Source organism: Jaculus jaculus, chromosome 8 (genome assembly GCF_020740685.1).
Source record: "Jaculus jaculus isolate mJacJac1 chromosome 8, mJacJac1.mat.Y.cur, whole genome shotgun sequence".
In the NCBI taxonomy this organism is placed as follows: Eukaryota; Metazoa; Chordata; class Mammalia; order Rodentia; family Dipodidae; genus Jaculus; species Jaculus jaculus.
Window position 1 is genome coordinate 126,424,654 of NC_059109.1, and position 22,198 is coordinate 126,446,851.

Genomic DNA, 22,198 nt, shown 5'->3' on the forward strand with positions numbered 1-22,198 from the left:
GCCTTTAAGAGGACTCTGGACCAGGGGCCTGGCGGCTCCAAGGTTGTCCCTGCTGAGGAGGTTGGTTGTCCCATTCTCTGTGGGGCCTCCACCTGCCTGGGAGGGAGGATTTGTGATTCCTACGTGGTATGTAGAGAGAGAAACCAGAGTTAGGAAGTTCTGAAAGAAGGCTTCTAGATGCCAGGCTCTTCCAGTGGTGACCATATAGGCAGGGATGGGTCACCATGAGTCCCTCCCCTTCAAAAATATTTATTTATTTATTTTTGGGGGGGGGGGAGAGAGAGAAAATGGACACACCAGGGCCTCTAGCTGCTGCAAACGAACTCATGCCCCACATTGTTCATCGGGCTTACGTGGGTACTGAGGAATTGAACCCAGCTTCTTAGACTTTGCAGCCAAGCGTCTTAACCGCTAAGCCATCTCTCCAGCCCATGAGCCCCTTTTGACAGCTGTGGAAACTGGAAAATCAACTGATGGCTGGTGGGTGTGGTAGAATTGGACCTGGACCTGGACCAGCCCACCGGCACAGTGGAGGGGCTCCTGAGCTCTTATCCCAGATGGTCCCGGGGGAGGTTCTATGACATATGTGCACGTCTTTCCTAGATCTGGGACTTGGGCACTGTGCTGTCCTGGAAGACTTCCTCTCCATTTGGCCTCCACAGAAGGGAAACAATGAGCTATAGCCATAGGAAGTTCTGGGCGGTGTGTCTATAGTTGAGTCAAAGGACATATATAAAAGCTTGCTTTGCTTATCTGGAACATGGGGACAATATCTGATGGTGGTGAGGAGGGTAATAATGATAATGGTCACTTAAAGCCAGGCTCAAGCCTGTAATTCCAACAGAAAGGCTGAGACAGGAGGATTGCTGAGAGTTCAAGCCAGCCCAAGACCCCTAAAATAAACAAAGGAGTACAGACACAATGCTGCCACTTGGAATTTGTGTGTTTTAAGTGGCGTTTTAAGTAAGTTCAGCATTGTGGCAACCTCAGACACAGGTATTAACCGCTAACCTCCATTTTCAGGTGTGTGTGGGGAAGCAAGACCATGGTTGGAATTGACACAAACCTTGGGGACAGGCCTAAACACACAGCATGGTCAGAGCTTGCCTTGGCCAACTTCTCCTTTGGGAGACACAAAGGGGCTTCTGTCTCCCCAGAAACAAACAACAACAACAAAAAGAACATGGGAGAGGGTTAAATTTAGAAAAGCAGAGCCAGGTTAGAAACAGGCCCTTATCCAGGCTGGCAGCAGACTCAGGCTGGGAAATTGGCTTCAGTCACAACAAAAACCTGGAAGAGGAAGTCTTGACACCCGGGAGAGGGGAAGGTGGGATGGGGAGGGAAGGCGGAAGGAAGCACTTTGATGGGACGCAGTGTTCTTGGCGGACAGTGACAGGGGTGTGGGCAGCAGCGAGGACAGATCCAGGCCTGCATGTTGGGAGTCCCTCGTTTGACACAGGTGGCCTCGCCCTGTCTGGGAATCCCTGGAGGCTGTGCCCAAGTCCCCAGGAGTGACAGGAACACAGGCGGATGACAAGCTGTCACTGTGCAAAATAACATTTTCTAGCTGACACTTCTGCCCCTCTCCTCCTCTGGCCTTTTCTCTCACCAGGAAGCTCATCCTCCAGTGCCATCTCCCCTGCAGAAGAAGGTCCCTCACCCCCTCACCCAGCCCCCCCGATTAGCACCACTAAATGGCCAGCCCAGAGGTGCAGCGAGGGAAGGGGCCCGGGGTAATGAACTCCCATTGGCTTCCTTCACGAGATCACTGCCTTAATTTACAAGGCCTGAGTGAGTCTCATTTCCCCAGTGCGCGTTGAGTAATTAACTATTAATAAAAGCATTACTGAGTTAACCACGGGGGCATGTTTAATTCATGGGGCAGCCTGCAACAGGACAGAGGCAGGGCTCTGTGGGGGGGGGGGATTCCTCCCAGGGCCAAATGGTAGCCCTGGTAGACCACAGCCTCCTATAGAGGCCCATGACCTCCATCCCTAGACAGGGTCTGAATCCCAGGAGGGTAGATGCCATGTCTAACAGACCTGAGGACCAGGTAGGCAGAGTTGAGGAGAGAAAAGGTTGGGCCCCAAGAACAATGGGCTTCCTGCTCAGTGGCTGAGGTGGGCGTCCTTGGGCAAGTGGCTTAGCCTCCTTCCCCCAGGTTCTCATTTGGAAAGTGCGGCTGTCAGTCACTTCCGGGTGGAAAGAGAAAATAAAAGAATGCAGCGTTGGGAGAGGGGATAACAAAAGCTCCTTGTTTGCGTAGAATTCTCTTTAGGGTCGCTTCTCCCACTTCCGAACCTGTGGGCATTTGTTGAGTAATGGTGGGGGGGGATATCTACTGCTTCAAGAGAACCTGGCCAAACAATCTCTATCAGGATGCTCCTGAGGGAACTGAGGCAGGGCAGCTATCCTTCTCCCCCTGAACCCATCAGCCATGAACTTTGGTCATGCATGTGGGTGTGTTCAGCCTTGTGTGTGCTGGGAAGATGACTAAGTTCAAGGGATGGCTCTTTCTGGAAGTACCGGCTCTCCTCCCGACCCAAATGGATCCAGGAAGAAATAGTTACTCCTTTTTCTACCTCTCCTAGACGTTCTTCTGTTGTGTATTCATCCCCTCTTCCATCTGTCCATCCATTCCTATTCACTCACTCACTCACCCACCCACCCACCCATCCATCCAATTTGCTCATCCGTTCTTATTTGCTGAACATTTACAGTGTGCATCTGAGCCCTGTGACATTTTGGCTGTCTCCTGGTCACATTAGAGCAAGGAGACTTGCTCAGAAAAATACACATGTGTATGCATGCATGGTGGGTGTAGCTTTCTTCTTCATGGGTGTCCGGTGGTACCTGGAGCTGGCCTGAGGCCCGGAAGATGGTGACGCTGTGATCAGCTTGAGAGGGACTGTCTTGAAGACAACCACCTCACACAGAGCTACACGTCCTTCCAGGGACACGTCCACTGCCAGCGCCAGGGCAACACCAGCTGTGCAGGTCCCCCTCTTATAGCTTTTGAGGGTGTCTCAGCTCCAGTGTCTGGGGGCCTTGGGACGACCTTGATCTCCTCTGCCCAGTCTCGTTCTTCTCCCTCCCCAGGGCCACTTGCTGGTAGACATACAGCGCTCCTCTCAGTTTCCCAGTCAACCTCCCAGGGAAGGCGCTGGTTCAAAGTCCCGCAGAGTTCCTTGAGTACCAGTACTGTGTTTTAACGACTTCCATTGTCTCCCACCGGCTGGCACTGGGCAGGCAGGGTACAGGTGCTCCACAAACATGTATTGAATGCATTCAAATGCATTTCCTTCTGGTCCTCTGTTCTGTCTCTCTTTTGTCCCCAGCAGGAGAGTTCTCATCAGACATCAGGAGAAAAGGATGGTCCTACCAGCAGATGCTGGGGCCTGGGGGTTGCGGGCCTGCTTCGGGGGGGAAATGTACTAGTTGCCAACGAAACTGTAAATAACCATGGGAACAGAAGTCAAGCTCATTGGCTCCTTGGAAGCTGGGGGAAGGGGCTTGACTGATGTCAGGGGTTGTGTGGCGAGGGGTAGGCAGGGAGGCTGAGGGCTAGCAGGCATGGCTTTCCGGTGGGCGGGGGTGCAAAGTGCCTCGTCTTGCTGAGCAAATCATCTCAAAGTTACAACCAGCACCCCCTCCGCCCTGTCGCGCACGCACAGGTGCGCACACCCACGTGCACACACACACACTTTACTTTCTACCGCTGGAAATTCCTTTGCAAAATAGGCTCCTGAGTGTCAGCCTTCACAGCAAGGATGGTGACCTCAGAAGGCTGGTGCTGTGGTGCTGGGGGCTGCTCTTCTCCATTGCTTTGTCACCTGGGCAGGTTATGTGACATCCTCCTGCCTGATACTGAGAGCTGACGACTGTGTACAACCCCCCCACACACACACACACACCGTGCAAAGGGATTTCCACACATCCTTTTGTCCTCACAGCCGCTCAGATGTACATGATGATTGCTTGCTTACAGACAAGGAAACGGGCTCAGAGGGCATTGGCAACGCGCCCAAGGTCCCCCAGCAGCTCCTGGGGCAGAGAAAAGCAGATTGGTCTGGTGGTTTCTGAGGCTAGGTTCTTGGTCACGATTATGCTTAGCCTCTGAGCTTTTTCCACAGCCACCCAAGTAGTTGGCAAATTGCTGCCGCACTGAGCTGCTTAAGATTATATAAGCCATGCGATGAGCCAGAGGGCACCCAAGGAGTGGTCCTCCGCCCTGACCTCCCTGCCACCACTGCCTGCCTCTCTCTTCCTTGGACTGGGAGGACAAAAGACTCTGTCCTGGAGTCCAGCAGTGCTGCAAGGTGGCCGGCACGCCCTTGGATGCTGTCACCCTAACAGGATGCTCTGGAATCTCCCACTCCCGGTTCTAGTTCAGATGCAGAAGCTGTGCCAAGTACCACCGAGTGAATTCTCCTGGTGCCACCCAAACGACTCGCCGGCCTCTGGGGTTTTCATAGCAGCAGGCAGCCGGTGGAGACGACGCCCTGAGCCCCCGAGGGGGTCGCGGGTATCAGGATAAAGATGCGGGTATGCAGATGCCTGTCTGCTGGGCTGTCAGCAAACTCCCGCTGCTCCTTCTTGTCTGCGCAGCATCGACTGCAGGCATCCCAGTATACTGGGGGCCTTCACCTTCCTCCTGCCATGGGCTCTTGGGAGAGGGGGTGGCCGTGTAAACACTTAACACTCAGACCTGCAGGTCAGCCCAAACCCCTGCTGCATCAGCCACAGAGCTGGGGACACCACAGCCTCGGAGACCAGTCACACCCTCAGCTTCTTTCCACCTGGGCAAATGCTGAGTTGCCATGGTGACGCTGCAGCTGTGTGATGCAGTGGCTGCAGACAGCATGGGTGGTTGGAGGGCTCAGAACGGAGGGTGGACACTGTCTGGCCCAGGAGGCCAGGCAACTATGGGCGGGCTGGCTGGGGGAGGAGGAGAAGGAGCCCTCTTCTAGGTCCAGCTGGTAATTGCTGCTAAGTGAGGGGCTGTCATTGAACCCAACATGTGAGTGGTGAGGGCCCGGGTGCCTGCACCCTGTAATTACTGCACCAGACAGCAACCAGCTCTGTGTCCTGGAGAGCGGGCGGTGGGAGCAGACAAAGCCCCCATCCACCTGAGCCTGCGGGGTGCTCACCACACAGGAAGCCTCCTCAGGCCCCTCATGGCTGGCTCTCCAGTCATCTGTCATCCAGCTGGAATGCCAGCACGTAAGCTTTCTGTAATCTTGGCCCCAGAGCCTGCAGAACCCAAGGAGAGCAGAGGTGTAGCGGCAGATAAGGTACCGTCTGGAGCTGGAGGTGGGCAGGGCTATCTGAACTGGAGGCTGGTGTGGTTCTAAGTCCTCCTGGGCCTGGGGCTGTGAGGGCCTCTGCTTCTCCTGAGCCTTGGTGTCTCAAGATATGAAACTGGGAGCTGGACTCTTAAAGATCCTTTCACAGCAGGGGCTGGCAGGATGAACCCTGCTTCTAGGAATCAGGCTTCAGGGGGACCCGCCATGCCTTTTGCTTCTGTACCTTGCAAGCCTTTTTCTCATGTTACAAGTTGCGACAGACGCCATATGGTCCCCAAAATGAAATATTTACTATATGTCCCTTCACGGAGCCACTGTGCAGACCAGCTTGTATGCTACTAGAGTTGTGGGCACAACTGAATGAATACAGCAGCTCTAATTCTACACGGAGCCCCTTTCCTGAGTCCTGGCCCACAGACTCACTGTCCCCCCTCAGGCGCACCTCGGCTGTCCGTGTTTGTGACAGGGGTGGCAAGAGGCTGGCAGAGCAAAAGTGTGGGCTGATGGCGCCACCTGCTGTGAGGGGCCCAAGTATTTCTGCTGGAGAGTCTCATGGGGCCCACCACCCCTCTGCCTGGCCAGCAGGGAGTCTGCTGTCAAAGACCGGTCACTATAGCCTGGAGCAGAGAAGGGGCAGAACTTGCTTGGATGAGCTGAAGGCCCACGCACACACACACTGACCTGACCTTGGAGCCTCAGCTGCCACTCAGTAAATGACCTTTTCTAGGTCTTGGGCCTCTTGGTTCGTAGAAAGATTTAAACAATAAGCACACAACATTTAATCTGCTACCAATGGTGGTAACACTCTTTTGAAAGGCTGGGATGGGCATTATCCTCCTCACAGACGGAAACACCAAGACACAGGGAAGTTACGTCACCTGCTTTTGATCACACAGCTAGGGACTGAGGCAGGATTCAAATCTGGGCTGTGAAAACATGGAAGTCCCAAAATGCAGTTCTGAACAAATATCCATTTATTTTCTGCCTGCAGGTGTGGCGGGGATCCAAGGAGGGGGCTCTGGGCTCACAGAGAAGAGTGAGGCAGGAGGCCAGGCTGCGGAGCAAGGCCTCAGGCAGGGGAAGGGGGGGAAGGCCAGGCCCAGGGCTCTCCCTGCCCTCATGCCTCACAATGTGAGGACCAGTGGACCGGAAACCATTTATTTCCCGAGTATAAATAAGCCTCTCCAAGGAAGCCGCTGTCCAGGAGATGAGGCCCAGCCTCTCCGTGTTCCACTCCTAACTGCCCAGCAGTCCAAAGCCATTGTCCTGGGGAGCATTCCTGCTCAAGTCTCAGCTTTCAGAGCCCGGTGGACAAAGAGCCACTGCGCCCTCACTGCCTCGGTCTAGCACAGCGGGCCCAGCTCTGGCCAAGTCCTGGGCAGGGGCACCCTGTTGGTTGAAGGGAAGGGCAGGAGCAATGAGCCCCTGACCCAGCCCCTCCCCAGAGACTCCCCGGCCACTGCAAGGAACTCCCGGGGCTCTGAGCTGCTGCCCAGTGAGTGTCCCCGCAGTGAGTGTCCCCGCAGCGCTGCTCGCTGGGTGGACCGCTTCTCCTGCGCGTGGGCTGCTGCTCACTGCGGCCCCTCCTCCTCCTCGTTGTCCTCTCCCTCCTGCTGGCTCCGTAGCAGCAGCTCCAGGTCGGCGCTGGAACCCACACCTTTCAGGGGCTTAGAGCTGCCATCACCTTGGGGTACGGAGAGCACAGTTACCACCCCGGGATAACGTTCTTGCCCTCCCCTGGGTGGTCAAGGCGCCCGCCTCTCTCTGGAGATGACCCTACATCCTCCCAGCGGGGGGAGGAGACCACCAGACATGCCTCCTGAGCTCAAGGAGTAGCTGGTGAGAGGCAGCTCCTTGGGGAAATAGAAAGCCCTGGGCTTTCCTGGGTGGCTAGGTGAAGGAGGCCAGGGGTAGCGGGCCCCGGGAGGACATGGGAAGTAGCTCTGCAGGCTCCAGTACCTCGGGAGTGTAGAGCCTTGAGGGCTACGTGCAGGGAGATGCCTGAGAGGCAGAGGGCAAAGCCCAGCCAGTTGACGAGGCTGATCTGATCACCCAGCAGGTGAGCTGCTAACAACAGGGTGCAGACCTCCTGTGGGCAGAGGCAGGAAGAGGCGGTTAGCTGGAGCTGGCTCTGTAACGAGGAGGATGGGGTCTGGTCACATAAAAACCCGATCCACAGCACACAGCAGGACAGGTGGCCTGGAGAGCGGGGGTCCGGGGCCTGGGCTGCCAGCCTTCTGGAATCACTGAGATGTTACCACACGGGTGTTTTCTACAGGACTCAGGCAGAAAAGGCAAGCTAGCTCCAGGGCTGCGGCACAGGGGTACCCCCATCCCTTCATGCACAGTCACCCCATGGGGAGAAACCTTGGGGGCCACAGCTTGGGCCTCAGCCCTTGGCTGGTAGCTGGCTGTAGCCAGCAAGCCCCTTGGAGTGACTGCATTTCCGCGTTGGGGGACATGCTCCAGCAGGGCAGATCCAGAGCCGCACAAAACCCCTGCACAGCCCTGGTGGGGCTGGAGAAATGGGGTGAGACAGCGGAAGGGCAAGGGAAATGTCTGGATTAGCAGGAAAGGGCAGTGTGGCAGCACGTGTCACGCAGACAAGGGCCCTATTCCAGCCAATCGTGGCATTCGGGATGTGGCTCCTGTTACAGCTTCATGCTGACCCATGCTGCTGGTTCCCAGCGACAGAACTTTTCACTAACGTGCTCAGATGGGTGCTTTCTAGCCTAGGCTCCAGCCACTCAAGGCACAATGTAAGCACACCTCAGGCCTCGTGTGTGAGATCAGACTCTGCCCAGTGTGTGCATGGCTGGCAGGGGCACTTCTACCCCTGGATGCAGCTCTCAGGGGGAAGACCAGGCCACCTCGGGGGCCATACGCTGTGCACCTCCATCTTTTCTCCAAAGTGCCTGGGGTACAGGAGCAGGATGGAAGCTGCCAGAAGATGTCATCACGGAACTCCCTCTTAAGACAGGCCTGGGGGGTCACCTCCCAGTGAGTACCTTAAAAATGCCTGCGATGGAGAGTGTGAGGCTGGAGGTCCTGGAGACCAGGAGGAACTCAGAGAAGCCCAAACCGAAGGCGAGGATCCCACCCAGGAAGAGGCTCCCGAGAACCCTCAGGAGAGGACCGGTGTCCTGGAAACGGAAGATTTTCTCAGAGGTGGACAAATGGAGACCTGAAAGCAACAGGGAGAGAGCGGGAGGCTGGGGCCAGGGTCGCCCTGTCTCTCAGCCGCTGAGCAGCTGGGCCTCTATTGGCAGCAGTGGACCTGCTCAACACAGGAGACTTAAAGTCACCCACACAGATGGCCTGAGACCCGGGGAGACCCTGGTGGCTACCACGCACTCTGGAGCAATACAAGTCAGCAATGTGAACAGGAAATGACTGCTGGGGCCTCAGTATTGCTCAGAAAAGTGGCTACAGGATCCTAAGGCTCTGTAGAGTGTGTGTGCAGACCTGTATGTGTGCGTACACTGCACGTGCGCCCACACAGACATGCTTTGTGGAGCTGAGGATGGGACACAGGGCCTCCCACATGGTCAGCAAGTGCTCTGCAACTGAACTACAGCCCAGGCCAATCTAAGTCTTGCTACTTCAGAGCCACAGGACTTGGGCTCCGAGATGTCCCCTTCTTAGCTGTTGGTTTCCTTAGTGACAGAATGACAGGGCTAGAACTAGACTGGTGTTTCTCTAACAAGCAGCACAATGTGATAAACACATTTCAGAACGAAAACACACAGCTGGGCATCGTGGGGGGGCACACACCTGTAATCCCAGCATTTTGGGGTGAAGGCAGGGGGATCAAGCATTTAAGGGTTGCCTTGGCTATATAGTGAGCTCAAGACAAGTTTGGGTTACACGACACCCAAAGGACCCAGGTTTAATTCCCCAGGACCCACAGAAGCCAGATGCACATGGTGGTGCATGCAACTGTTCATTTGCAGGGGCTGGAGGCCCTGGCATAATCATTCTCTTTCTCTCTCTGTACCTGTCTCTCTCTCTCAAATAAATAAATAACTAAATAATTTTTAAAAATAAAAAAAAGCAAACAACCAAAACCCACAAACAAACACAAACCACACACACATAAGCATGTGACAAAAGCCAGTCTCTTACTCCAGTCTAGAATGCATAACACACCAAAATTTGCTTTGACTTTTGGGAGCTATGGTCCCTCTCTGTGGGAAAAACACACTGGGTTCTTCCCACAGCAAGGTCCCCAGGGTGTGTCAACATTCACTGGACACCACAGTGACACCTGTGGCTGACAGAACTTCGGGGGTTTGGGAGGGAAGCACACAGAAATGCAGTGACAATGTCCTAGGCCAGCGGCTTTGCAATGTAGGCCATCTTGTTCCATGCTGGGCTCAGCAGTACTGCAAAGGCGTTGGCAAACTGAAGGGAATTCGGGGAAGAGCAACAGAAGTAATGAAGGCGCTTGGGGGATTAATTTACCAGAAAAGATTAAAGGAGCTAAATCCATGCAGCTTTGCTAAGTGGCAACGACCAGGGGTTTTCGGATGAGGTTTACAGAGCCGGGAATGGTGCAGACGTCCAGGGAGGGGCGAGCGTGGCGTTCGGTACAAGGGGCATAATGAAGGGATGGGGCGAGTTTCAAGAGGAAAAACACGAGGCTCTGAACACAAGTTTCCTGGACAACGGGGCTGCAGAATAATTTTCTCAGGGCGGCTGGAGACGCTTCACTGCTTGAAACTTAAATGGATGTGGGATGGAATTTTCTGTAATGACCCTGAGGACAGCCGGGACTCTGGGAGGAAGGCTACAGAGACAGGGACAAAGCCTAATCCCAGAACACCGGAGGGAGAAAGGTGGTGGCGTTCCTCCCGCCCTACATCCGCACTATCCTGGCCTCATCTCTTCTCCGCAAGGGCCCAGGGAGGGCGGGAACAAGAGCCCATGCCCCCAGGCTGCCCCCCACACCACATCTGGAAGCCCACATACCCTGAACACACCGGGCTGGATTTCCTGCCCCGCTCCGGGGCGCCCTGATGCTATGAGCAGATCCACATTCCATTCACCATGCAAACCATGGGGTGTGGAGGCCTTTCCTACTCCCACCCACCTGTGCTACCAGAGGCACACTGGGGGGGGGGGGGCGGCAGTATGACAGTGGGCCCAAAGTTTGGCTTAGGAGCTATGGGACCTTTCAAGGGACTGTCCCTTGGCTGTGCCCTAGTGTGTTTCTTCTGCCAAATGGGGATGGCAGCAGTCCTCCACACCTGGTTATGGGGAGCGTCTCATGAGTTAGTGTGCTTAAGAAAATGACCAAAATGGTCTCGCAGCACCTCCTCCTGGGGCTCTGTCCACACCCCACCACCCTGATGGTCCCTGTGGCTCACTCATACTCATCACACGGGATTCCAGCCCCACCACTTCTAGGCGAGGGACCGTTTTTTAGACAGTGGGGGTCTCTGCAACAAGCGGCTCTCTAGGCTCAGAGCTGGGACATGGGATCTGTTGGACCATGCATGGTACCTGGAGGTGAGTGACCCTACGTACCTTCAAATACAGCAAAGAGAGGGAAAAGCCCCAGGAACATGAGTGGCTGCAGGTGGAACATGGTGTCGATGGGGTTTTGGAGGCCTGCAGGACGAACAGAGAGCCGTCAGGCCTGGCCCGCACCTGTCCAGCCCTAGCCCGCACCGGGCCCTCTTGCTGTCTCTCACCCAGCTCGGCCTTCTGTAGGAGCATCTGGGTGAGGGTCCAGCGGATGCCACCAATGAACGAGGCCCCCAGCACCAAGGCGAAGCCCTCCACGTTGAACTGTGTGGACTTATAGGTGAACATGAAAAGGCCGCCAGCGATGAGGAGGACCACCAGCACCAAGGCCGCGCGCTGAGGAAGGGGCAGGGGGGCTCAGGCTCTAAGAGCTTGTCACACTTGTAGTTGGAGGGTCAGCTGGTATCCAGCTGCCCATGGGGCAAAAGAATCCTTGTACATCTCACCCCCTCCAGGGGTTCTAGATAGGTCATGCCTGTCGATAGGAGCCGCATTCAGCTGGCATGTCCCTAGGACCCTAACTGATCTGAAATACTACATACTTTTTTTTTTTTTTTTTGGTTTTTCGAGGTAGGGTCTCACTCTAGCTCGGGCGGACCTGCAATTCACTATGTGGTCTCAGGGTGGCCTCGAACTCAAGGCGATCTTCCTACCTCTGCCTCCCAAGTGCTGGGATTAAAGGCGTGTGCCTGGCACTGCATGCTTTCTGATCCAGGCCTCAAGTGCCCCCCCAGCAAACAAGGGATACAGTCCCCATCCAACAGAACCCCCGGGATCCGGCCCCCCACAGACCCTCATGCTTTCTCGTTCTGCCAGACCCTGGACACACCTTTCTAAACATCCTGCTACCACCTGTGCATCCAGGTCCCTCCTCAGAGAAGGGGGCAGTTCAGCCACCTGGGCCAAGACTGTCTGCTGTCATACAGTGACAAGGCGGGTCTAGGACAGGGGATTGCGGGGCCTCACCAGCTCCTCCAGCTTGAAGATAAGCGAGAAGATCAGGATGAAGAGCACAGCGGAGGATTTGGTCATAGTGTACCTGCAAGCGGACACCCACATTGCTCCGCCGCAGCCTGGGGCTCACGCCCACCGCCAGGACAGAGGTTGAGAGCACCCATCAGTAGGCTGGGGGAGGGGAGGCCTGGCTTCCCAGAGGGCAACTGGTGCTGCTCAGGGCAACAGGGTGACCTGGCCCAGGAGAGCAGTCTGCACTGACAGGCCTTTTGTGGGAAGCAATCTGTGACCCCGGAAAGGGGAGGGCGCTGGATGGTCACAAGAAAGAGCTGTGGGTCTGACACTAAGCTTGCTCAGTTTGGTTCTTCACCAGGCCCTTGGCTGAGATCAGATAAGGAAGATGAGAGAAGGGGGGGGGGGCAAAGAGAAGACAAGCCTGAGCTCTCTGAAGCCAGACATCAGATAAGCCACGGCTGTGCAGCCTGGTCTCTGAGAAGCCGTGCTGTGACCTGGCCCCTCTCCTCCACTGCCTGCTCTCCCCCACCATGCCATGCCTGTGACTGCTCTGCCGGGTCCCCTGGCGCCACCTGCTGCCCGGAAGGCAAGCGCGGCGGCCCTGCGCCGGGCTTACTGAAGAACTGAAGACTTCCCGGAGAGCTGAGAGAGCCTGGGCTGGTCCCAGAGGGTGGTGGAGCAGCTGGCCCATTGCCAGGCGTGCAGACCGCCAGCCAGCTGGACAGCGAGCGAGCGAGCGAGGCCTGAGGGGAGGCGGAGGGCGAGGCTGGTACTCACAGTGAGACGGTGATGTAGAGGAAGCTCCAGTTGGACAAGCCCACATCAAGTGCTGTTGCCAGTGCTGCAGAGACAGGGGCCGTCCGGCAATGAGGGCTGGCGCGCAGGCACACCGCTGAGTCACCCCAGGGCCCCTTCTTGCCCTGTCTCTCCCCGCTCCTCCTCTGGGGGTCCTCAGGCCTTCCTTTCCATCCCCCAGCCCCAGCAGGGGAGGGCGTGAGGCAGCTTTAGTGGTGGGAACCCATTGGACTAGCCAGGGTCGTAGTTCCTTTTGGTTAACTAACTTGAAAAGCTCCTGAAAGGGATATTAACCTGATCCTGCCAAATTTTTCAAGCGGGTACTGGGCCCTCTAGGATCTAGCCCTGCCAATTCGTCTTTCTCCCACTGAGCTGTTCGGCTCCCATTCTGACATCACACTCTGCTGGGTGCCCGCCCGCTCACAGGCCTTGCCTACTCAATACTCAGTCTGGTCCTGACCAGTATGGCCACCTCTGTGCTGGGTGGAGTTCATCGTGGCCCATCTCAGCCTACAAGGACAGAGCCGCTGCCTGCTTGGCATCGTGCTGGGCATGGGACCTCCAGGCCAGGGTTGGGGTGCAGGAAGAGGCGCCAGTCTCAAGGGCTGGAGGACTCCTCTTGGCTAGGCCCTACGTTTTTCAGCAGCCCAGCCTCCTGGCACGGGGACCTACCTGTGGGAGCCACTCTTCTGAGGTAGTCAGTCCAGCTCAGCACCACGCGGGCCCTGTGACTGGAGCACTGAACCAGCACCCGGGACAGGGCGGAGAACAGGAAGATCACAGCCAAGTGCAGCAGGGTCATGAAGAGCGGAAAATGGAAGCTCTGCGGGCCCAAAGCAGACACAGCCATTGCCTTGACAGCTGCTCCACAGCCTCCAGGTCTCCCTCCTCCCTCAGCTGTGGGGGCTTATCCAGTGTTGAGGGACCCGGATGCATCACAACCCCTGGGAATGTGAGACTGTGTGTCCCCACTATGGAGGCCAAACAGAGAGGAGGCGGTCCAGGGGCTCAATCCCAGCCCCTCCCAAGGCCTACCTCGAGGCAAAACCCACCATGGGCCAATACAGCCACACTAGGTATGGCCGCTGCCGGGCTCGTTACCTTGGTCAGCCATTTGTTGTAGAAAGTGATGCCGATGGAGAAGCAGTAGTAGAGGAGAACCAGGCCCAGGGTCAACACTGCCTTCCACACAAAGGCCACGTCCAGGGCCCACCTCCCCATCCGTGGAGGAGGGGCAGGACTCCAGCCCCTGGGCCAAGAGGGACAGGCACCTCTCTTGAAGATGGCCAGCAGGAAGGGCTGGAGGAGCTGGACAATGGCTTTCAAAGGGTAGGTCCCCCAGCTGGAAGAGTTCTCTTCACCTCCATAGGTGGCAATGCTCAACCGGCCCGAGTCGGACTCCTCACCTAATGGGCTGGTGGCCAGGGCCGACCCGGTCCATGGTTAGCTGGACGCAGGGCTCACAGGTCCCCAGATCTGCTGCTGGAGAGAGGAGAGGGTGGTTCTGGTAGCTTTAGCCAGAGACCAGGCTGAGGCTGGCCGTGTGGGCAACAGCTTCTGGGGCGGGCCTCCCCCTCTAGCGCAGGCACTCAGGACCCTAGGTCACCTCAAGCTGTTCTCTGTGGCTTCTCACCAAAGTGAACTTCCAACACGAACACCTGGTATGTCAGGCCTGTTTCAAATCTCCCGGGGCTCCCAGCATGCTTACAAAAGGTCAAAACCTTTTCTGGGGCTGAGGGGCCCACACACCAGGCCGCTTCTGGCTGCCCCGAGGAGCCCACCCTCCCTCAGTGCTCCCCACTTTTCCTTCATAGCCGTTTGGAGCAGTACAATCAGACTGTTTCTTTAAGTGCTGGGGACAGAACCCAGGGCTTCATGCCAGGGAGCAGGCAGCGAGCTACCACCGAGCTCCACTCCCAGTCCCTTGAGTACCACTGGTGACCCCTACAAGACCGTGAACCCCACCAGTGTTCAGTGTACAGGGCAGTGTTCACACCAGCTTTGCACATACTTGGCATTCTGTGAATCCCTCCATTTGGTCTGATGGCTCAGTAGTGGCATGTGTGGAATTGTCAGGAGACTGACCTGGTCTTTGGGGGTTAACAATGGACCAGGCCTACCTAGCCTTAACCTCTAGCAGCTACTCCCAGAGGAGCCTGCCTATCACTGAACCCTGAAGAGTGCCCAGGACAAGCCATGCTCAGGGGACAACGCGTGGGCGGGCTTGGGCCCAGCATACCACACCACACCACAGCTTCGTCCATGGCTCGTCCTTTAGTCTCTCTCCTCCCACTCTGGCCTTCTCAGAACCACAGCACCAGACGCTCCTCCTCCTCATCCAGCTTTTGCCCTGCACTTTGGAATGTGTTGTCACTTCCCTTCCCCGTTGACAACCCAGGAGCTGGCTCAGGGCGCCCCAGAAGGACCTCTAGGCTTCAAGGGAGCTTTGGAACCCTGGGGTAGTGACACGAGGGAGGCTCCCGGTGTGAGTAAGCAGGAATCACAAAAGCAGGGCTCACACTAAGCATTGTTCCGCTTTCTGTGCGCCTCTGACATTCACGGAGGTAAAAGGTACCTGATTGGTTTATGGTTACTGTAAAGAGTTTTCCACGGCTCTGCCATGCACAGACATTGCCAAGAATACAATAACCACGCACACTGGGGAGACACAATGCCTTTTGTCCATGTGGCACCAAGAGCTCTCATTCCGGGAAACCGTGATTGGCAGCAGTGGCATTGATGGCCCCTGAGCTGCTGACACCAGAGCTGTGAGCTGGTACTCGTGGCAAACACCCTCCTTCCCCTGCATGGCAAAGGAAGCCCACCGAGCCCTGTGACCCCAGCACCTTCTGCCCAGGAACTAACAGATGGAAACACATTTTATGTCATTGTCAATTTCTTTTCTTTCCTATTCTAGTTAGAGCAACATTGATTTTTAAAAATTATGTGTAGGGAAAAAAAAATTAAGTGTAGGCAGTTTTTACTAATTGCCAGTTTCATTTCAGGATAGTAAAAGGGGTAGTTAGGAGACATCTGTGATACAAAGGTTGTGGTGGATGGGGACGGGGGAAGAGCCACTGTCCTATCGGGCCTAAAGGCTCCTCATGCCTTCAGCAACGCAACAACTCACTCCCCAGCCGGCAGGCAGGCGGACTCCCAGGGTCCCAGGGGCAGTTCCCACTGTTGCCCTGACGTTCTCACTTGGAGAGCCTCAGACATCTCACATCCATGGGGTCCAACACTGACCCCTGGTGCCCACCCCCCACTCCAGGGACCCTGCCCTCCCACGGTCCAGGACAGCACCCACACCACCACAGGCAGAAGTCCATTCTCCACTGATTTCCCTCCTGCCTTCGCCTTCTCGCAACCAAACACCGTCAGCTGTACCCTCAACACCCCCCATCTGCCCAGACAACATCTGTAGGGTTACACCAAGGGGGCGGGGGGTGCAACCTGGCACCACAGACGTCTGGGGCTGGGTGAGTCTTCCGAAGAGGCCAATCCCATGCACTGCAGTCTGGCCTCTACCCAGTCCATGCCAGGGGCATCCCATCTCCAGCCTCAGTTGTAACAAACTGTCAGACACTGCTGAACGTGGCCTGGGGACCAACAGTGCTTCTGGTAGGACTGGGGACGTGGAGCCTGTCTGGCATCTGAGAGGTGTGGGGTTCACTGCGCGGCACTGCAGGCAGGAACTCCCTCAACCACTAGTGCACATGCTTTTGGGGACCACTGCTCTCCCTCCAAGTCAGTCACAGGGCACGCTGCTGGCCAGATTAAAAAGACTTTCTTGCCAGGCGTGGTGGCGCACGCCTTTAATCCCAGCACTCGGGAGGCAGAGGTAGGAGGATCACTGTGAGTTTGAGGCCACTCTGAGACTACATAGTGAATTCCAGGTCAGCCTGGGCTAGAGTGGGACCCTCCTTTGAAAAACAAACAAACACAAAGACTTTCTTCCTAGCACGTATTCATGGTCCTTCCAGTGGCTTCCATGCTAGAGTATTTTTTGTTCCTTTCTCTGAGTAGACTCTTTGTTGCTCTGACTTCTGCTCAGTTCCTGTTCTGACACTATAATGCCCTTCCACTACTCCAATCCTGCACCGCCGCCAGGAAGCCCTGCAAAGCCGGGACCACAGGGAGCAGTGTTAATTAAGGTGTTAATAACACTCATATTCTTATTAGCATTCAGAAAGTCACCAACCACCCCCCACCCCCCCAAAAAGCCAGATCTCGGCTAGAAAGACCTTTGAAATTAAACAGCCACTTACTCAATGTGTATTCATTAACGCCTGTTTGCCCAGCATTGGAACCAGTAAGGACCTCACCCACACTCTATGGTAGGGGAGAAAAGGCTTCAAATTGCATTTGTTCAAGAAAGGGATTCCATCTTGGGCTTGCCTTTTCCCAGGAAGCAGCAGCCCCGCAGGGAAGAACAGGGACACTGCTGTAGCACCTGGCTGCCCTCAAACTCCTCAAGGGTCACACCTGTTGGGTAGTTTAGCGCTCTCAAAGTGCACGCTTTTGAAGTCAGGCCTGGGAGCAAATCCTGCCGCCTCTACCTAGAATTGTGACTCTAAGCTACTTGACTTGTGGACTCAGTTTCTCCAGCTATGAAGGGGGATAAAACCATGTGTCTCTTAGGGAGGGGAGCGGCAGGCATTCAGCCCAGCACTTGATCAAGCTGGCCCACGGTGGGTGTCACTCCCTTCCCTCGTCCCTACAGCCAAACTTCCCACAGGACTTTCACGGCCAGCCGCACTCCCCTGCCTCCGTGTCACTTCAGGCTCTCCCACTGCCATTCAAGGCCGAGTCTCTGCTTCTCTTACACAACTGAACAACTTCCTCCTCCCAGAGAAACTTCTTGGATGCCACCTGCCACACTTCGGTGTTTTCTTCCGCTTTCTGGACAACTTCTTGGCCAATGCCTCTTCTCCAACTCAACTTGGAAGAAACGGTGCCTGAGGCCTGGAACCTGGGTTCTCCTTTCTGACTCGATTCTAACCCCAGCTAATGTCATCTGACTCAGCCAGCTAGCTAATGACTTCTGCATTCATTAGCCCTAAACCTTTTAGTGAATGCTGAGCAGGTTACCTCTATGCCCTTTCGGTAAACTCAAGATGCCCCCGGGGAGATATCTTAATTACCCCTCTGGCCTCTTACTCCAAAGTCACAGTCTGAACTACCTGGTTACTTAAACCCAGGGCAACCAATGAGTAAAGTCATTTTGCCTCCCTACCTCTCTTCAGACCCAGCCCTGTCAGGTCCACTTCCAACTGCTTCTAGACCCATCCCCAAGGTCTTGTAGCACAGTTTACCTGACATCTTACACCTGACCCCAGCCTCCCGGGGCTGCTCTCCCTTCACACTTTTACCCTTACCGTCTGCACACCAGAAAGAGCCACAGAGATGGCTTCATCAGAGACCAGAGTGGCCTTGCCGTGCCTGGACCGATTCGATTGCACCCCTCCACTCAGTCCGCGAGAAGTACTCCCCGGATCTGGGTGGCCTTGAACTCTGCAACCTCGTCTTCCTATCCCTGACCCCCCGCCCCAGCACCCGCGCCCTTCCCGGTGCTGGTTCTCAGCCTGCACCCCCTCCTCCCGCGGGCCGCCCCCTCGCCCCAGCACCGCCACCACGGCGCGTGGCACTTCCCACCGCCTGACGTCGGCCCGGGGCCCCCGTCTCTAGCAGATGCTCGGTAAGAAGCCACGGGAACCGACACAGGGCCCTCACTCCGCAGGGCGTCCGACCCCTTTCCAGATGGGGAAACTGAGGCTCGGGGTGGACGAGGGGGAGCACTGGGCGAGCCCATGCGGCCGCGCGCGCGCGAGGGGGACCGTCCGTGTCCCGAGCGCCAGCACTCACCTCGGCCGCGAGCGCTCCGGGCCCGGGATTCTCCCGCCGGAAGTGCGCGCCGGGCCCCGCCCCTGCGCTGCGGGGGGGCGACTTCCACCGGAAATCGCCGAGGGGGGCGGGGCGGGGCGGGGCCCGGGCGGCGGGGACCAGCCGGGGTCCGGAGCGTCTGTCTCGGGAAGACCGCGGCTTGAGGCAGATGTCCCCCTCCCGTCCTCCCCCCGCGCCCCCCCGCAATGGTCACCTGCTCAGTTTTTGCTAAACGTCCAGCCCAGTGCTGGGCGATCGTGGAAAAGACCGACGAAGATATAAATCTCTCGGGGACGCTCTCTTCTGGGAGCTCCAAGCCAGCTGGAAAGTGATGTCCAGGGCCATCGCATTTTGAGACTTAACGAAGTAGAAATAAACATTTGTGATAAGCTTAAGATTTTGTGAGGATTATTTAATAGGTTGAACGGGGGAAGAGCATTCCAGAAGAAATAGGAGACCACTGGGAGGGTGAGAAGGCGCCAGTCTTCGTGGGAGCTCAGGAAGGGGCAGGTCGCAACGTTCTCCAAAACAGGTATCTTACGAACTGGATTGCAAGGCATCTTTGTTGGCAGGGGTCAGAGCCCTCAGGCCGGGAAGGGTAGGGGGCCACTCTTCCTGCTTTTGCCCCTCCCCCCTTCTGGGGCTCTGCCCTAGGCTTGTCTGCAAACGGGGATTCTCAGGGTGACTCAGCTGGGCTCCTGGCCCTAACAGAAGACTCAAGGCCAGAGTGTAGGCTGTGTTTTGTGCACACTGCTGCGGAAGCCGCTGCCAGCTGGCATCACGCAGACATAGTTCATTCAGTGCTTCCCAAGACCTACAATGGTACCCATCGCAGCCCAAGGTCTTGGCTCCATTCAGCCCTGGATGCACGCACTTTTCTCTGCCTTCTGAAAGAGCTTGTCCTCGCTCCCATCTCTCAGTGGCAAGAGCAAGTATCTACTTTCATCATTGCCCTCATTCAAGCCTCCCAACTACCAAGGCTGTGGATTGGAGTAACAGCTTACAGCTCCAGCTGGCAGGCTGGGCACTGAGCACAGAGACACACAGGGTGCGGCATGTGTCTTCTTTGTAAGACGTGAGCTCTCGCGCTGTTGCCTGGCAGTGTCCCTGGCAGCAAGGCGGCTATGTTCATGGGGGCGTACAGTCTGCCTTTCTGGGTTGTACCCAGCAGTGCTGAGCAGGAAACATTTTGTCCCAGGGTCACAATGTTCAAGTATCCTTAGCTGGCAGGTGTGTGTGTGTGCCTGATGGGGCAGGGTGGATGAGGAAGGGGGGCGGGCAGCTGGAGCTCTCCAGAAGCTTCCAAGCACACTGAAATCCAGGCTGCTGAGTGACTCCTCTGTACCAGAAACCAGTCTGTACATGAAAGAGTATTTATTGAAAACATGGCTACTGACAGGAAGTTCCTGACTGCCCTCTGGCTCTACTCATGGCTCATGACTAGAACATTACTGTTTTACCCTCAATTTTATTTCCCCCAACCAGTCCGTCCTATGATAGGTAGATCTTATATATAAATATATATACATGTCTGTATAAGTATGGCCTATAGTAAAGAAAATATATAGTACACTCTTCATTGGGTAGTACCTACCATGCCAGGCTACCAATACTGAATGCCACCATGTTCACGTGCATCCTAGCAGAGAGGCTGCGTGTGGTTCAAGTGCCGCAAGCACCAGGGAAGGCCCACGGCACAGCTGTGGCCTCAGCTGGCCTTGACCAGCTCCCTGAACATCATGGCCAATGGCAGAAACCACAGCGCCAGGAAGGTGAGGAGGGGAAGGCAAACTTCCTGGATCTTGAAAGGCCAAAGAAAGCAAACCAGAGGGGGCTGTAGTTCAGATTAGTGGGAACTTTCAGCCCAGAAAGGAACGATCTTGATACAGGGGGAGAGGTGAAATTCTGGGACCTCACTAGGCTGGGCCTAGGCCTAGGTTTTCCTGGCAGCATTCCTGGAGCTTAACTGGGCAGGACTCAGCTAGGAGGTCTCTGCCTGGCCAAGATGAGACAGACAGCTTGGGAGGAAGAGAGAGCCATCTGCCCCAGTACTTGCATTGGCAAGAGAGGTCTGCGGCCCTACAGCCTGCAGATGCTGGGCCAGACCTCAAGCAGCAGCAGCACGGCACCAGATGAGCCCTCACGAAGACCCGAGCAAGGGCCCATGGCCTGTCCTTGAACGGGCCCCTGGGGAGGCAGTCACTCCAAGCCGCTCATCACCCTCAGCACACCTGTCCCTGTGGGCGGTCTTTCCTGGGCCAGCTCTGGCTCACAGGGGTCCAGCCAACTGGAGAGCAGGCTGGGAAGAAAAGGTAGTGGCTGTCACTAAGCCCAGTTCAAGATGCAGTTCCAGGCTGGAAGGCAAGTGCATCTTTGTTCCGACCCTGGGCTGGTCAGTGTTGAGGAGGGCAGTGTAACCCACCTCTGACGCTAGTAGACAGGGGCCGAGAGAAGCTCTGGGTTCCAGGTGGGTTGGAGGAATAGCCGCCATGATCACCAGAGATTCTGTACAAGTGAAGGGCAAGGCACCAGACTGCCAGTGTCTCTCCCGGGCCCCAGTGCATGCCCAGGTCAGCCGTAGTGGTACACGAAGTCGTAGCTGCTGGGCTCTTTGGGGACTGGTGGCGGGGCCTCGGGGATCTGGATGTTCTCCAGGTCCAGCAGGCGCAGCTTCATCTCCATGCTCAGCAGCGTGTCCAGGTCACTCTTGGTCAGCTCACTCGACATGTCCTTCCCCAGGAGGGCACTGAGGCCATCAATCCAGATGCAGTACTGTAGGCAAGATGCAGAATGTCACATGGTGGCCTTGGGGCTGCAGTGGACGCATAGCAATCCCTTCTGGCACCATTCAGAACAGGCAAAACCAGTATGGGTCAGAAACAAGAATAATGGGGAGGTGACCACTCTCTTTCTCTAGGGGGGCCTGGTTCTTACGGGAGATTTACATGAGAACTCCTTATAACAACATGAAATGGTATGGAACAGTTCACTTAAAGAACACAGCAAAATGGAAGGTCCTGGAGTATTACCATCCAAAGTCCCCCAAATCAGACAGGAGTGGAAAATACATGTCAGGGAAAAAGCAGGACACAAACAGGAACACTACAGAAATGCAATTTGTTTCAAAGAGGGGAAACCTTAAACATCCCAGTTAAGGTGCTGGAGAGAAGGCTCGGTGGTTAAGGCGCTTGCCTGCAAAGCCTAATGACTTGGGTTCAATTCCTCAGTACCTATGTAAAGCAAGATGCACAAAGTAGTACATGCATCTGGAGTTTGTTTGCAGTGGCTAGAGGCCCTGATGTGCCCAGAAACTAACTCACTGTCACTCTGTCTCTGTGTATGTGTGTGTCTGTATCTGCTTGCAAATAAACAATTAAAAAAAAAACATAAGCTGGGCGTGGTGGTGCACACCTTTAATCCCAGCAGTCAGGATGCAGAGGTAGGAGGATTGCCATGAGTTCAAGGCCACCCTGAGACTACATAGTGAATTCCAGGTCAGCCTGGGCTAGAGCGAGGCCCTACCTCGAGAAACAAAAAAAGCACCCCAGTTAATCTTTTTAAAAAATAAGTACTGAAGAAGTTGACATAGCCAGGCATGATGGCACATGCCTGTAATATCAACACCTAGGAGGTGGAGACAGGAGAATCAGTTCAAAACTAGCCTTAGGGCTGGAGAAATGACTTAGTGGTTAAGGCGCTTGCCTGCAAAGCCAAAG

General features: G+C 55.8%; 2 protein-coding genes across 10 annotated transcripts in view; both read right to left on the bottom strand.

The window, feature by feature from the left end:
• Nucleotides 1-6,262: 6,262 nt before the first annotated feature.
• Nucleotides 6,263-18,533, bottom strand: Slc35c2 (solute carrier family 35 member C2). Of its 6 annotated transcripts, none has more exons than XM_045156825.1 (10): nt 18,465-18,533; nt 13,701-14,078; nt 13,272-13,422; nt 12,582-12,645; nt 11,802-11,874; nt 11,003-11,171; nt 10,836-10,919; nt 8,315-8,490; nt 7,266-7,437; nt 6,263-6,990 (listed from the first exon to the last, which is right to left on the bottom strand). In XM_045156825.1, exons 2-10 carry the CDS (start codon nt 13,818-13,820, stop codon nt 6,878-6,880), a joined length of 1,122 nt encoding a protein of 373 aa, XP_045012760.1. In that variant the 5' UTR covers nt 13,821-14,078; nt 18,465-18,533; the 3' UTR covers nt 6,263-6,877. The 6 variants fall into 6 exon arrangements, with proteins under 6 accessions (XP_045012760.1, XP_045012759.1, XP_045012761.1 ...); XM_045156824.1 differs by having other exon boundaries at nt 13,701-14,081; nt 18,465-18,520; XM_045156826.1 differs by lacking the exon at nt 18,465-18,533 and adding an exon at nt 17,978-18,065 and having other exon boundaries at nt 11,003-11,108; nt 13,701-14,081.
• Nucleotides 18,534-19,839: 1,306 nt separating this feature from the next.
• Nucleotides 19,840-22,198, bottom strand: part of Elmo2 (engulfment and cell motility 2) — a 46,668-nt gene continuing 44,309 nt past the window's right edge. For all 4 annotated transcript variants that reach the window (XM_045156340.1, XM_045156338.1, XM_045156339.1 and 1 more), the window contains one exon: nt 19,840-21,254. In XM_045156340.1, the coding sequence (XP_045012275.1) occupies nt 21,054-21,254 (201 nt within the window). In that variant the 3' untranslated portion in view covers nt 19,840-21,053. The remainder of the gene's footprint in view (nt 21,255-22,198) is intronic.

Bases quoted from the DNA above. Each gene is read 5' to 3' on its own strand.
- Slc35c2 (XM_045156825.1), bottom strand. From the start codon at position 13,820: ATGGGGAGGTGGGCCCTGGACGTGGCCTTTGTGTGGAAGGCAGTGTTG. The intron at 11,875-12,581 runs GTGAGTACCAGC...GTCCGCTTGCAG, and splicing joins CTCTACATCACCGTCTCACT to GTACACTATGACCAAATCCT. The intron at 7,438-8,314 runs GTACTCACTGGG...TCCTCGTTACAG, and splicing joins CCATCGCAGGCATTTTTAAG to AGCCAGCTCCAGCTAACCGC.